Source organism: Ambystoma mexicanum, chromosome 5q, assembly GCF_040938575.1.
Source record: "Ambystoma mexicanum isolate Mex_15411 chromosome 5q, UKY_AmexF1_1, whole genome shotgun sequence".
NCBI lineage: Eukaryota > Metazoa > Chordata > Amphibia > Caudata > Ambystomatidae > Ambystoma > Ambystoma mexicanum.
In genome coordinates this window covers 805807278-805823107 of record NC_090933.1, presented here as the reverse complement: position 1 = coordinate 805823107, position 15830 = coordinate 805807278, and the positions used below count along the sequence as shown (strand labels likewise).

Here is a 15830-nt window from a genome sequence, read left to right as displayed (position 1 = left end):
CAAAAAATAAAGAGGGAAAAGCAAAAAGAATAGGGGGTCCCATAAAATAAGACCACAGAACCCCAAAATGGAATTCTGCCCTAACAGTGGCAAGTTCACCTGGGTTGCCACAGTCGTACAGGAAGGAGAGGGGCATGTGGTCAGGTTTGTCTTGGAGTCCTAACAGTGAGATAAGACAGTACCACTACATAAAGGGGGGAAAGGAACAATATTATAAGAACTAAAACATGATATGGGATTATCACCACACTTGTGCGTCACATTCAGATCGGAATCAATACGTTTTAGCCAGAAAAGTGTTTAACAGGTCTCGAAGTTGTGACTTTGTAAATATCATGGGAGTAATTAGCTAAAACGTAGTGGTAGACCCTCCTGAGTGGAAAAAATTCCATAGAACTTGGTATTTGACCCATGCTCTTTCTCAGTAGAAGGGCTCCCATACTCTTTTGTAATTTGTATAGGGGCTGCAGTAATGGCTTTCCCCTTGCACATTGTGCCCTCAGCCTGCCCCGGAGGGCCTTCTAGTTAAATGTTAAAACAGGAAACTACTCACCAAGTGATTGGTAGTGGCGAGTCCTGTTATGACCACAGCATCATTGAGAAAGAGTCGTTCGGACTTTGTATTGTATTGTTTATTTATAGAGCGCCTATACACAGGAAAGTGTTCCAAAGCGCTCAAGGAGGGTGGGAACAAGGGGCAAAACAAAAGTCGTTCAGAGCCCTTGAAATACTGAGACGATAATAGTTTGCACAGGCAGAGTAAGTGTGTAAAATACATTTAACATTTGAGACACAGCAAATAGGCCTGACTGCGATTCTGCAGTTTTACCAGTGCAAAAGGGGAGAAGACAGAGGAGAACAGACAGGCGATCTTCGGGCAGGTTGCATTTGGATTGTGCAAGTGCATAGGCGGTAACGGGGAGAGGAGTCTGTGGAGACTGGGTAAGTGCAGAGACAGCCACTCTCTTGGGTTATTTCTAAGTGCTGTGTGTTGTAGGGCCCTAAGGCAAGTGCGAGAGAGACGACTGGCGGGGTGCCTGGGACAAGTGAGACTCTAAGGTACACCAGTTGGACAGTCATCAAGCTGTAGGGAAGAGGAGGGAGAGATGGAAAGAGTTGAGAGCGAGGTTAGCATGGTAGAAGGAGAGCGAAGGAAGAGGAGAAGGGGAAGGTCTTGAGGAGTTTCCGGAACTTAAAAAGGTCAGGCTCAAGATGGAGGGCCGCAAATCCAGAGGGAGGCGCCTGCTGAGGATAAGGATCTACCTCCAAATCTCTGCTAGGAGAACCGGCTCACTCGCAGAAGGTTAGAAGTAGATGAGTGGAGGGCTAGTTCGGGACATTATTTAGGTAGGCAGTGTTTCAGGTAGGTAGGTCCCAGACGCCAGAAAGCCTTGTGGACAATGCAGAGGCTCTTGAACTTGATCCTTGCAGCCACAGGGATGATCTACCGCGAATACCTTTAAGCTCTCTGTCTACACATCAAGGGTGTGGAGGTACTTCTCTGCAGGAGAGGGTGGGTTAGGCAACTGCAAGTTCACAATCATAAAAAAACGAAGACAAATTAATGAAAATCCCTGTTTTACAGATTTACAAATATACTGTTAAATGGGCTTTCCCAAGGGAAACGTTAATGCTGGAGCTTTTGAAGAAAAAGAATTAAAATGAAAAAATAAGTCACATGTAGTGTACAAGGTCTTTTGTCTATTGTGCGGACGCAGCACAGGGAAGTGGAAAAGGTGAGTCCCATTCGCTGTAGAGCACAGTGGGGGCAGCTGCAAAGTCACAAAAGTGATAGGAGGTACGCAGTGGGGAGCTAACGGGGTGAGGGCTCATGTGGGGAGTCAACATGAGGCGCACTAAACCATTAGCACCCTGGCCGGGGTGCCAGCCAATCAAGGAGCTTGGAACGCGGCTGACACTATGTGTCAGCCGTGAACCAAGCAGCCTGATTGCTGGTTCCTCCGCCCGCCATCTTCCCCCAAACCACCCTGCTTTTTCTTTTTCCCCCCTCTACAACCCCATCCCACTTACTCGATTGAGGCAGCAGGTTCTCGCCACCGCAGCTCCTGTCAACTCAAATCCCAGTATGGCTGCCATGGAAATGGAAGAGGGGCTCCACATGGAGCCCCGCCTTCCAATTCCATGGCGCCCATGTTGCTGTAGTATTTTCTCTCTGTGAACGGAACGCTGTGAGGCATCCCGCTCATGGAGAGTAAATACTTTTCTTCTTTTTTGTTAAACCATTAGCACCCATGTAATGCACTACATGGGTGCCAATGCCGATATGCCTCTCCGTGGGCAGGGCCCACCCTGTAAGGAACAGCCTACCACCCTCGTTAAGGGACCCTCACTGCATTTGGGCCCTTAACTTGGGTGGCAGGTTATCTACAAGGTGTGCCCGGTACCTTGGGGCATATCACCTCATTAGTGTTGGGTGGTGCTGTGGAAGTGTGATGCTGTGTGCGGGTGGAGCATAGGGTTTGAGGAGTCTATCCTCTGGAATGACAAGACAGTGGAGCAAAGAGAAGGGTGCTGGGAAATCTCAGGAAACGTCACTGTAGTTCAGAGAAAAAATTGTGGCTAACTGCATGGGCGCAAAAACTGTGTGAAATTGGAAAAGTGGTTCAGTTTATTGAAAACCGACAATCAAGAATCTGTAGATCAGCGAAAAGGCATAGATCCATTAGAACTATAAGGAAGGCCACCTTCCAAGACCAGTGTTCTTAATTTTATGTGCGATTTAGTTCAGAAACAGCACAGACAGGATTAGCAAAGCCAATGTTCAGCTCCTGTTAAGATGGATTTCCAGAATCAGCCCTGGGGGAGGATTCTGGGAGGCCACCCTTTTATAGAGAACAGGGTTTAGACAATTAGGTCTAGCCAAACTCGTTCAAAGTAGCAATTAAGAGCAGCAAGGCTTAGAATTGGGGGTGGTGAAGTGGTACAATGAGACATACACAGAGCACTCAACAAGCGCAATGCCAGCATGAGACAGGGTGAGGAGTGCCCAGCTAGAGTTGCTTGCTCAGAGGCATTGACTGTTCATTCACCTGTTTGGGGGACGCGTAGCAGCAGCCTCTTTGAGGCTGCATTTGACCAATTGTCAGAAAGCCCTCACAAACGCTAGGACATGATTGTGGCAAGCTGTGATTGCCAGAGACAGGCTGTTCAGATGGATTCTCAAAATCAGTCCCTGGGCTGATAGGGAATCCAAGTGGTGTGATTTAAACAACCCGGTATGGATCCAGATGAAGGTTGAACAAAGAAGACAACTAAAGAGACGAACCAGGAGGCAGAATATTGCAGCAAAGAAAGTGTGACTGGAGCATGGATTTACCCAGCAAGAGTCACTGGTCAATAGAGGAGAGCAGGAGGGTACAGCTGTACAGCAAACAAACAGTCCCATGATGAAGGTAAGAACTGGAGGTGACCCAAGTTGCCCCATGGCAGAGCTGAGCAGGAGCAACAGCAAGCCACTAAGGGTTCTACGGCAGGGAAGACCTGGAGGCATCCATTACCTTAGGAAATTGGGGCTAGAAGGATATTACCAGGGGTCCAGAAACTGCTGGCAAGGAAATGTCCAGCAAGGACAGACAGCCCAAGCAACTAAGAGAACAGCAAGAAGAAAGTATGAGACCTTGACAGGATTCCACCAGCAAGTAGGAGTAGGATGCACAGCACAAAGCAGCCAGGGCCCAGCCAGTACGAAGGGCAGCACACCAGGGTTGCAGTGCCTGTCAAGCTGAGATGTTCGTGATGATTGTGTACCTGTTTTCCTTGATGTGGATCTTGTTGAGGCCGCCAGACTGCAGTCTTCCGAACGATGAGTGTGTGACTCGGGGAACCCGCCTCTCCACCACCCAAATGGCACAGGGTGGAGGATGGGCAGACTCCCAGCGCCACGGAAAGCACTCTCCCGATTAACGTGACGATGGGACTGTGCAAGCACAGACAGGAGAGGCTACGATCAGTCTGAAGTGTCGTAACAAGGCGAGATCCAAGTAGAAGGTCGATGCACCAAGCTGCAGGCTGACTTCGGATAGCTGGTAAGAAGATGGAGCACCAATGCACCAGGCTGAGACTGACTGGAAAAGGGGAACCAGATTGGGAACGAGCCAAAGATCCCAGGGGAATTCAGGGGAGACCCTTGAACCCGCAAGGCAGAGCAAGGAACCGAGGTACTGAAACAGGGACCAGAGAGACCCAAAAGACCTAGAGCTAACTGGACCCCTCAAGCAGACAAAAGGGTAAGTAAGCAATAAGGCCCTAAGTGGAATAGGGTACCAGCAGGACAAGTAGGACAGAATACCCAGGAAGGCAGTAGGCAAGGCAAGTAGGACAGGCAGGGCAAGTAGGTCAGACAGGGCAAGTAGGTCAGACAGGGCAAGTAGGTCAGGCAGGGCAAGTAGGTCAGGCAGGGCAAGTAGGCAGGGTGCCCAGGTTGGCAGTTGGTAGTAGGCTGGGCAAGTAGGTCTGGCAGGGCAAGTAGATCAGGCAGGGCAAGTAGATCCAGGCAGGGCAAGTAGGTCAGGATTCCCAGACAGGCTGTAGGCAGGGCAGGATAGCAGGAAGCTAGTTTTACAAGAAAACCAGGAGCGAGCAACACGAACGAAGCTTCCGCGTTGAGACGCGATTTGCTTCTGTTGCCGCTTCCTTTTATGGGCCGCCGACGCCCGCGAGGCCTGAAACGCAAGCCGTTTCACCCTCGAGCGCCGGCGGACCCAAAACGAGGCTTGGAAGGCGAACCCTTCCCGATGCACTAGCCTGATCTACGGCGCATGCGCGAGACTGAGACAGTGGTCTCCCGCGCATGCGCCGTAGCCCACCAACAGCGGTTCCTGACGCTCTCCTCCTGGCGGCTCCCCAGACGCGAAAGCGCGGGTAGATCCGCCAGGAAGGAGAAGGAAGAGCGGTCGCCCTGGACCTCGGTCTCCCCCGAAGTGGCGTGACACTATGTTCCCTCCCCGGAAGACCCGGAGCCCCGGGTTTCCAAGGAAACCGATCATAGAACTTCCGCACTAAGCGGGAGGCATGCACATGCTGATGAGGCTCCCAAGTGCGATCACAAGCTGGATACCCCTTCCAATCCACCAAGAATTGGAGCACCCCCCTATGATAGCGGGCATCGCAAATCTCTTGTACCTCAAATTCTGGAACCCCTTGGACTATGACAGAGGCAGGGCGAGGACAGGACCGACCATAGGAATCTGCTACATAGGGTTTCAAAAGGGAGACATGAAAAACAGGGTGTACATGCCAAGAGGGAGGTAACTGAAGACGGAAAGCCACAGAGGATAGCCGTTCGGTTATCGTGAAAGGACCAAAATACCGGGGGGCCAGTTTAACCGGTAAATTGCGTAAAGGCAGATTTTTGGAGGACAGCCACACCTTATGCCCTACTTGTAAATCTGGTTCCGGACTCCTTTTCCTGTCAGCCTGGGCCTTCATCCGTTCCTTCGCTCTCTTCAGGATATCATATGCCAATTCTTGTTGTCGTTGTATATTGGAGACCAAGGCATCAGCAGATGGTACGGTACTAGTGGGCACAGGATGGAACGGCACCAATTTGGGATGTTGACCAGTAGAACAAAAGAATGGACTGATTCCGATGGAGGCATGAATGGTGTTGTTGTAGGATACTTCAGCGAGATCCAAGCATGCCTTCCAGTTGGACTGAGTGGCGTTGGAAAAACAACGGAGGTACTCCTCCAAGGTCTGATTAGTCCTTTCTGTAAGACCGTTGGTCTGTGGATGATAACCAGAACTCAACGCTCTACGTACACCTAGATGATTACACACCTTGTTCCAAAAGGCAGAAAGGTATTGAGAACCACGATCCGAGATTATCTTTTCTGGAAGGCCATGTAATCGATAGATTTCGTGGAGAAAGACGGAAGCCATCTGAGCAGCCGTAGGGATTCTGTGGAATGGAATGAAGTGGGCATATTTAGTAAAACTGTCGACCACAACCATGATGCAAGTGTACCCGTCAGAGGGAGGTAGTTCAACCACGAAATCAGTGGCGATAGTATGCCATGGGTATGGTGCCAATTCAGTGGGTACCAGTAAACCCAGAGGTCGTCTTCTTGGAACTTTACATTGAGCACAGACGGGACAACTCTCGATGAATCCCTTAACCTCGGTAGCCCACCTTGGCCACCAGTATTGTCGAGAAATCAGTTCACATGTTGCTCTCACCCCTCGATGCCCACCAATGGGAGAGCCATGTAACCCATGTAATATGCCTTCACGAACCGAACCCTCGGGAATGTAAAGCCTCTTCCGAAAAAACAGGAGTCCATCATGTTCCGATACGAACTTGCGCCGAAGAATGACCGGTCTTTCAGGATCCGTCCTGGTGGCGTCAGCGATGGTTTGTAGGTGAGAGGACAAGGTCAATAAGAAATGTTGTGGGGAAAGCAGAGGCTGATCCACACTAGGCGTTTCTTCCCCTTTCTCCAGGGATCGTGAGAGAGCATCCGCTTTCAGGTTAGCTGTTCCCGGAATGTAAGTGACGTGAAATACAAAAGGGGAGAAAAAGAAGGCCCACCTAGCCTGTCGGGGTGTTCGGCATTGCAGGGAGCGTAGATACTGCAAATTGCGATGATCGGTACGTACTTCCACCGAAAAACGGGCTCCGAGTAGATGATGCCTCCATTCCTCGAACGCGGTTTTTATAGCCAACAGTTCTAACTCGATAACGGCATAGTTTCTTTCACTGGGACTCAGCTTGCGCGAGAAGTAGGCCACCGGATGTTCAACTGAGGTTTCTGGATCTTTCTGCAGAAGAACTGCACCCACAGCAAAGTTCGATGCGTCCGCTTCTACGATGAAAGGTAGATCGTCCTGAGGATGGCGCAGAATGGGGGCGACCATAAAGGCCGACTTCAAGGTGTCGAATGCCTGGGAAGCGAGAGAATCCCACCTGAAAGTGATCTTACTGCTGGTCAGACGGGTAAGGGGCGCTGAAATTTGAGAGAACAGTGGTATAAAGCGCCTGTAGAAGTTGGCGAATCCCAAAAAGCGTTGCAGAGATTTTACATCATGGGGTTGAGTCCACTCCTGTATGGCTTGTAATTTCTTGGGGTCCATTTCATTCCCATCCTGATTGATCACAAATCCCAAAAATTCAATGCTGGACAAGTGAAAACTGCATTTCTCAGCCTTTGCGAATAGGTGATTGGAAGATAAGCGTAGAAGGACCTCACGAACATGTTTTACATGGTCTTCAATGGATCTGGAAAAAACCAGGATATCGTCCAGATATATCCAGACCGACAGACCAATGAGATCGCTAAAGATGTTGTCCATTAACCGTTGGAAAACGGCCGGGGCGTTGCACAAACCGAACGGCATGACTTTATACTCGAAATGGCCAAATGATGTCTTGAAAGCCGTTTTCCATTCGTCCCCGTTCTTGATACGTACCAGATGGTACGCTCCACGTAAATCCAGTTTAGTGAAGATCCGGGCAGTATGTAAAGTATCCAGGATGGTGCGTATCAAAGGGAGAGGATACCGATCTTTAGCTGTTATTTCGTTGAGTTCACGATAATCAACACAAGGTCTCAAGGTGCCTTCCTTCTTCTTCACAAAAAATAAAGGAAACCCCGCAGGAGACTTAGACGGAACAATGTACCCTTTTCGTAAGCAATCCGATAAGTAATCCCGTAGCACTTGTTTCTCCTCCCGTGTTAAAGCGTATAGTTTCCCATGAGGCACCACGCAGTCAGGTAACAACTCGATTGAACAATCAAACGGGCGATGCGGTGGTAGAGGTATATCGCCCGGTTCAGAAAACACATGGCCAAACTCGGCGTAGTCCTGAGGAACATGAGAGACAGAACACACACGGACCCCGTTTCCGTTAGGATTCAAGGGGGTCGATGGAGCCCGAGTTGGCGTAGGCACACAGCATTTCTGAGTGCAGACAGCAGAGGAAAAGGTCAGTGTGTGCTTTCTCCAGTCGATCACCGGGTTATGGTATTGTAGCCAAGGTAATCCCAAAACCACTTTGTAGGTAGGAGACTTTATGACGTCCAAAGCGAGTTCCTCAAGATGGTTGGCGATCCGAAGAGATAGACCCACTGTGGATTGCAGGACAGGGCCCGAGGACAGAGGATTTCCGTCGATGACTTGCACGGACAGAGCAGTGGCTCTGGACAGGAGCGGAATCTGATTCACAGAAGCAAAAGTTTCATCTATATAATTGCCGGAAGCCCCGCTATCCAGCAGAGCAAACACCTCCACACTTCTGCCGGGTAACATGATTCGAATCTTCAGAGTCTGTAGTACCGCAGGTTGCATAGGATGTAGAACCGAACAAAACGCGGAAAGGACTGAAGAGAGAGAGGGACCTGTCGCAGCCTTCCCAACACACGACAGGTCCTCTAGTTTTCCGCCTTTTTCTTCTGAGACCGTAGAGGGCATGTACCCAGGAAATGCCCAGCAGCTCCACAATAGAGACATAGACGTAAAGTTCTTCTCCGTCTTCTCTCTTCCTCTGATAAAGGACCCCTCATAGCCCCTAGTTGCATAGGTTCTGGTCCAGGTTCAGTAGACCCGAAGGATCCGGCAGGTAAACCGGTTGTCCTGGAACTGCCCCTCTCGAACCGACGTCTCTCTGCCTTCCGTTCCGCCAGTCTCTGATCAATACGAAGCACCTGCTCAATTAGTAGTTGAAGAGTCTCGGGTTCGGGTATATGGAGTAACTCGTCCTTATACTCTTCCCTCAGCCCACGGCGAAACAGTGTCTTTTGTGTGATTTCCGGCCATTGGGAATCGGTTGCCAGCAGACGGAATCGACTGATGTATGTAATTACGTCGACGTTCCCCTGTTTTAGATCCATCAACTGGTTCTGCGCAGCGGAGGCCAGGTTGGGGGTCTGAAAAACCTCAAGAAATGCTTTTTCGAAAGCTGCAAAGTCGTTCAGGATTGGGCTATTGGTAACCACAAACGGAGTTGCCCAGGCCAGAGCATTGCCCGTCAAATTACCCAAGATATAACCAATCTTGGCCTTGTCGTTATTGAAATGCGTCGATCTAAAAAGAAAATGGATTCGACAATGATTACAGAATTCTGCTACTCGTCGTGGGTCTCCGTCGAACTTGATAGGCGTTGTGTGTGCCAATGATCCTTCCACCTGTGAGGTACTTGGAACCCCTTGGGTTATCATCTGGCGTAGGGTCTGGTTCTCCTGGCGTAAGGCGATCATCTCTGCCCTGAGTGCTTGTAACTCATTCCGCACTTCTTGCAAATCTTCCATCTCAAGGTCTGAAGGCAGGCGTCTCAATCTGTCAAGCTGAGATGTTCGTGATGATTGTGTACCTGTTTTCCTTGATGTGGATCTTGTTGAGGCCGCCAGACTGCAGTCTTCCGAACGATGAGTGTGTGACTCGGGGAACCCGCCTCTCCACCACCCAAATGGCACAGGGTGGAGGATGGGCAGACTCCCAGCGCCACGGAAAGCACTCTCCCGATTAACGTGACGATGGGACTGTGCAAGCACAGACAGGAGAGGCTACGATCAGTCTGAAGTGTCGTAACAAGGCGAGATCCAAGTAGAAGGTCGATGCACCAAGCTGCAGGCTGACTTCGGATAGCTGGTAAGAAGATGGAGCACCAATGCACCAGGCTGAGACTGACTGGAAAAGGGGAACCAGATTGGGAACGAGCCAAAGATCCCAGGGGAATTCAGGGGAGACCCTTGAACCCGCAAGGCGCAGGGCAGAGCAAGGAACCGAGGTACTGAAACAGGGACCAGAGAGACCCAAAAGACCTAGAGCTAACTGGACCCCTCAAGCAGACAAAAGGGTAAGTAAGCAATAAGGCCCTAAGTGGAATAGGGTACCAGCAGGACAAGTAGGACAGAATACCCAGGAAGGCAGTAGGCAAGGCAAGTAGGACAGGCAGGGCAAGTAGGTCAGACAGGGCAAGTAGGTCAGACAGGGCAAGTAGGTCAGGCAGGGCAAGTAGGTCAGGCAGGGCAAGTAGGCAGGGTGCCCAGGTTGGCAGTTGGTAGTAGGCTGGGCAAGTAGGTCTGGCAGGGCAAGTAGATCAGGCAGGGCAAGTAGATCCAGGCAGGGCAAGTAGGTCAGGATTCCCAGACAGGCTGTAGGCAGGGCAGGATAGCAGGAAGCTAGTTTTACAAGAAAACCAGGAGCGAGCAACACGAACGAAGCTTCCGCGTTGAGACGCGATTTGCTTCTGTTGCCGCTTCCTTTTATGGGCCGCCGACGCCCGCGAGGCCTGAAACGCAAGCCGTTTCACCCTCGAGCGCCGGCGGACCCAAAACGAGGCTTGGAAGGCGAACCCTTCCCGATGCACTAGCCTGATCTACGGCGCATGCGCGAGACTGAGACAGTGGTCTCCCGCGCATGCGCCGTAGCCCACCAACAGCGGTTCCTGACGCTCTCCTCCTGGCGGCTCCCCAGACGCGAAAGCGCGGGTAGATCCGCCAGGAAGGAGAAGGAAGAGCGGTCGCCCTGGACCTCGGTCTCCCCCGAAGTGGCGTGACAGTGCCAAGGGGACTTCAGTAGAAGTCTCGCTGGTTACAAAAGAAAAGATGAAAAACTAGCAAACTTTTAAGAGACCTTACAACGTTCGGTGTAAAGAACCACCAAAAATGAAATTCTGCCTGAACAGCTAAGTTAAAGGTCAACATATAGGTCTGCTAATACCCTCAGTGCATTCATGACAACTGAACCGTGTAACATTCTAAGCATTATCTGAATTCTTAAGCTTCTAAAATGTCAGAAAAACACAAAGGCAGAATGAATGCTTTATCTATTGTGCCTTCATACAGGAAATATGTTGAAGGAGCTCAGCACTACATTTGAATCTCTTCTGAGAGTTAAATCACATTTGCTTGCTAGAATATGTTTTGTGAATGTTTAATTTTGCATATTTATATGACATTGTTCCAATCATGCTGCTCGTAATATCTCCATTTGTCCCAAACTCAAAAGCCATACCTTTAAATCCGATACTACCTCTTCTTTTGATTTTGCTACTTCGGATATCCTTGTCTTTTGTTCTTTAACCATTGTAGTGAGCTCTTGAACCAAATTCGCTGACTGCTTTTCTCTTTGCTTGGATTGAGCAAGGGCAGTCTTATGTTCAGCCAGTTCAGTGGTTACATTTTCAAAACCATCTTTAACCTGCGATTAAATTAAAAAAGACACTTTTCTCCTTAATTGGCAGCAAAAGATTTTCAAAATCTTAACTGCACCATTACTTACCAGATTTTTCCTTTTTAGGTTTTTGGATCAGTAGCAATATTACTACATTTGTGATTAACACAATTGATCAAGCATAATGTAAGTGTGTTTTATTTCAGTTTAAATACTGAAGATTAGATTTCCTTCTTTTCCAACTATGGCCTTATTTACTAGGACTTTTTCTTTGCATATTGTTGCATCTTGCACATTAATGTACGCATGACAGATACATTTTCATATATATCAGGTCATATTTGAGTACTCTGAAAACAATCTTCTAGCTTATCCTCAATTATGTACACACATAGTGACAGATCTAAAGATAAAGTATCACTCTGAAGAGATACCTTTTGGTTTGTGTCAGAGTAAGCTTTCCTTGGAGTGAGATGACTAAAACTGCGAGGACAGGTGACTTGCGGCAGGGTAGTACCTTATTTATAAAGTCTTGCATGGGGTTTACTAACTTCTTCATTCTAAACCTATTGTTAAGATGGATTTTCCAAAATCAGCCCTAGTGGGAGGATTTTGGAAGGCTATCTTGTCATGGTGAACAGGGAAGACACTGAGAGGTTAGCTAAAGCCCAATCAAGGTAAATTAGCTGAGCAGCCAAGGCTTAAATCTCAGGAAATGTGTTAGAGTGGTGTAGGACTACAATGAGTCCACATAGAGCAACACCAATAATTCAAGTTAAACAATGAGAATGAAAATACAATCATTTATTAGGCTGTTAGTTTACACACTAAGCATAGAAAATCCCTGGTAATTATTACCACACCAATCCTTCTAAAACATATATACATATTCGTCAATAAGAGAATCAATTACACGTCTAATACAGGCAAGTAGTCCAATGCAAGGAAACATAGGCAGCACTTAGCATAATCAACACAAAAGCTTGATTGCAAATTGGGCCATAAAGCAGAATCAGCGGATTTTCCGTTACTGCCGACCAACTCGGCTGTATTACCGCCAGCGGAAATAGCTTAATTGCTGGAACGGGAAGCTGAAGATCTGTAAAGCTTCAGGGCTCTGCCCGGAATGATGACGGCTGCAGTGAGGTATCCCATGAGAGAGCTGGTCAGCCCACCGGTTGATCTAGTGACACTTCCGAAAGCTCAGCAGGCACAGATCCTCGAGCAGGGGGTTGAGACTGTTTGTTCCCACCGGACCAGGAGTCGAAGCACTAACAAAGGCCTTCTTGAGAAGAGGACAGAGGAGCAAGGCTTCACAGGGACAACACTGAAGTTGACGCTGGTCAGCTGCAGATGTGGTCTTCGGGTTGTCAGCTGACTGCTCTTCCTCGTAGACGTCTTGGCTCTAAAGGTGATCTGATGAACAGTTGCAGGAGCCCTCCTTTTATCCAAGATTCAGGCGGGGATCAAGCCCAAGCCTACCAATGGTAAAGATCTGCAACATTCAAACAGCCAGGGTTTGTCTGATCAGGCACAACCACTGGCCATCACATCCACCCAGGGATAGACTTTCAGGCACCAGAGGATGTGGATTGGACCCAGTCCCCATCTCTGGCTCACACACACAAAGCCACTTTGCCTGCGAACAGGAAGAAGACCAAACAATAAAGAACAAGCAAATCATCTCGGGCATCGCAAATCTTAATGTGGTAGCCAACTCCAGTAGCCATTCACAGTAAATGCAAAAGTGCATGAGTAAAAACACACAAACTGTAAAACGATCACTGCTGCCCACCAGCTTATCTCAGGCACATATTGAAAGTAACCAAAAAAACATTACATAAAAGTTGTAAGAATTCAAAGTATCCTAACTGCACTTCACTGGAAGGCGAGTTGTGCAATTTTAACAATACAAAAATTCATAAAGGGAGGCATAGGGTCTCATGACGAGTTTAACCCAAAACCGGCGTTAACTCCGATGTGGCGAAATTAGCTTTACTGCCGGGTGGATCAATGGAATTAACGCCAAATTACAACCTGGCAGGCACGTGCACACACCAATGGCGGCAACGGTAATGCCACCCAGCGAGTTACCGCTGAACAACCCGTGTAACATAAATCCGCCAAAAATCACCAGAAATACTGTTACCAGAAGCACTGTGGCAGCCATTATGGAAATCAAAATCCATTGAATATCTCGAGATAGGAGTGCCATCCAGACGCCCAGCAAAGTGCAACCATGTCATCAGGAAAGGGCAAAGGCAAGGTACCCGATATGAGGCTCTGGAAGCCTAAAATCATGGAGCAGGTAGCCACCGTTTTGGCAGAGCAAGTGGTCGCCCACTCTGAGGAGCAGTATGGGGCATCAAATAGGAACACCAGCCAACAGCGCAAGAACACCGTATGGGAGGAAATCCGGGATAAGGTGGTGGCTGTAGGCCAAATCCAACGTGAGGTGGACGACATGAAAAAGAGGTGGAATGACTTCAAGGCCAGAGTCAGGAGCCTAATTTCCATCCAGCTCCGGGAGACAGCTGCCACTGGAGGTGGGTCAGTGGAACCCTTGCAACTGACACTGGGAGGACATGGTCAGTGGCATCCGGCACATGGTCGGGATTGAGGGTGTGTGCGCGGCTAAGCTAGGAGCCAGCAGCCAAGCTGAATCTGGTGAGTACCACAGTGATATATTCACCCATAAATGGACAAACCTGCAGTCATCCACGAACACCCACAGTGCCATGCAAGCAAGCAACGTGAACCCCAGCAAGCATTCACCATCCATTTGAGGTATCAGGCCACAATGGCATGATTCAGTTGGTACAGGATCCCCCTAACATGACACCCATGCACAGGCAACATAGCCACCATACAACCATACGACATGTCCATGCCATGGATGCACAACAGTGGACAGTTGCATCAGAGCGACTAGTCCCTCGACTGCAATGCCCCATGTATACATTGAGGAATACATGTTTAACAACATGGCCACCTGACCCACACAACCAAATGCACTGCACCCACCTGACTGCACCACAGGATACCGATCACCAACAGTTCCGACGACCCACTGGACAAGACAGCCTGCAGCTCAACCCATCCTAGGGATGCACGACCAAAGCAAGCCATCCAACCCACACCTGGTTGGCCAGGCGCAATGCATGCCAAATACACAGTTGCAGATGATTCCAGCCACACCAGGTGGCCCAACAAACAGTGGACAGTGATGACATAGTACAAGTGATAGTGAATGTTGATTTGCCATGCACCCCAGCACCAATGTGGTAAAGCACATGCCAATTTGGCCAAACAGGAACGCAAGACACCCAGGAAACAACCGAGAAGGCTGGCCCTTCCATTATTCCTGCACCAACCACTGCCAGCAAGCAGCCAGGCCAAGACAGTTCGAAGAGTGGGAGTGTGCCACCCAACAAGAGGCCCCAGGCCATCAAGCCATCTACGGACACTCCAGCCGTCCAAACGGACACACTCACAGGGCCACCACAGACTAATTGTGCAATCAGTGCCATCAGCAACAAGCCAGGACATGACCACAGCAGGTCCAACTGTGGAGGCACAGGTGGGGCAGTGTGAGACAACAGCCTGCAATCAGAGCAGGCCATTGAAGGCACAGTAGACGAGCAGCATGAGTGTGCCTCCCTGCATCCATTCAGCTACATTGCCCATCCTCCATTTTTCACCTGCCTTGCCCCCAGCACAGCTTCTCCCCACTGCACACACCACCATCGTGCATCCCGCCGTGCCCTACGCTATAGGGAGGAGTCATCTGACGAGCAGGCCGGGAATGCTCACCATCTAGGGCAGCATTAGGAACAGGACAGTGGAAATTCACCACAGGCAGTACCTGTCCTCACACTCCAGGCCATCTGGGACCGTCTGGACCGGATGGAACAGAGGCAGGTGGATATGCATGCCATCAAACAGGAACACTTTGGGCATGCCGAGGCCGTTCGCGATTGTGCCCATGGGGCCTCTAGATGGTTGTTGAGGTCCACCAACTGTCTTTGCAGGAGCACAGTGATTTGCAATATGAGCCTGTGCCTCATCAGCTAGAGGGTGTGGGAGCTGGCTGAACAATTGTCCTCATCGCATGAGTCCATTGCTAGAGCCATCCACCTTCGGGGAAGCGTGCAGGGGAGCTCACAGTCTGCTACCCCTATTGAGGGGTCATTGGCGAGCATCCTGCCCAGGTGCTCACAAGGGCGTGCCTCAAATGCTGCTAAGCCTGCGGACAAGGGGGATAGGCGCAAGCGCTAGTGGGAGTAGTACTGGGGGCTGGGGTTGGAGTTGGGGCTGGGGGTTGGAGTTGGGGCTGGGGGTTCGTTGTTGCCAGAAATAAATACACTTGAATCGTGATCAGTTTGAAGGTTTTAATTCAATGAAAGCAATTTAGACATATGCATTAATTGCATGTATGCGCAGCATGTTTCTAGAGGTGAAACAAATTGCCCATGAGCTCCTAGCGGACCATCCAACCTTTCCTTACATCCCTGTGTATGTCCTGTGGTGCCCTGTTCACTCCATCGTCTTCCTCATCAGAGCTAGGGGGTGGGGGGGCTCATTGTTTTCATCTGCGGGCTGTAAAGAAGGCATGGTATCATCAGTAAGACAGACACAGTGACCACAGTTCAAGGGTGTTTATTGAACTTGCACAAGTGAGTGATAAACGCCTATCT

General features: G+C 49.5%; 1 protein-coding gene across 3 annotated transcripts in view; it reads right to left on the bottom strand.

Moving 5' to 3' along the window:
* Positions 1–15830, bottom strand: part of LRRCC1 (leucine rich repeat and coiled-coil centrosomal protein 1) — a 1358299-nt gene that overhangs the window by 726336 nt on the left and 616133 nt on the right. For all 3 annotated transcript variants that reach the window (XR_011278636.1, XM_069621288.1, XM_069621287.1), the window contains exon 13: positions 10975–11160. Coding sequence is in view for 2 of the 3 variants with exons in the window: in XM_069621288.1 (XP_069477389.1) it covers positions 10975–11160 (186 nt within the window). In the remaining variant the exon portion in view is untranslated. The remainder of the gene's footprint in view (positions 1–10974; positions 11161–15830) is intronic.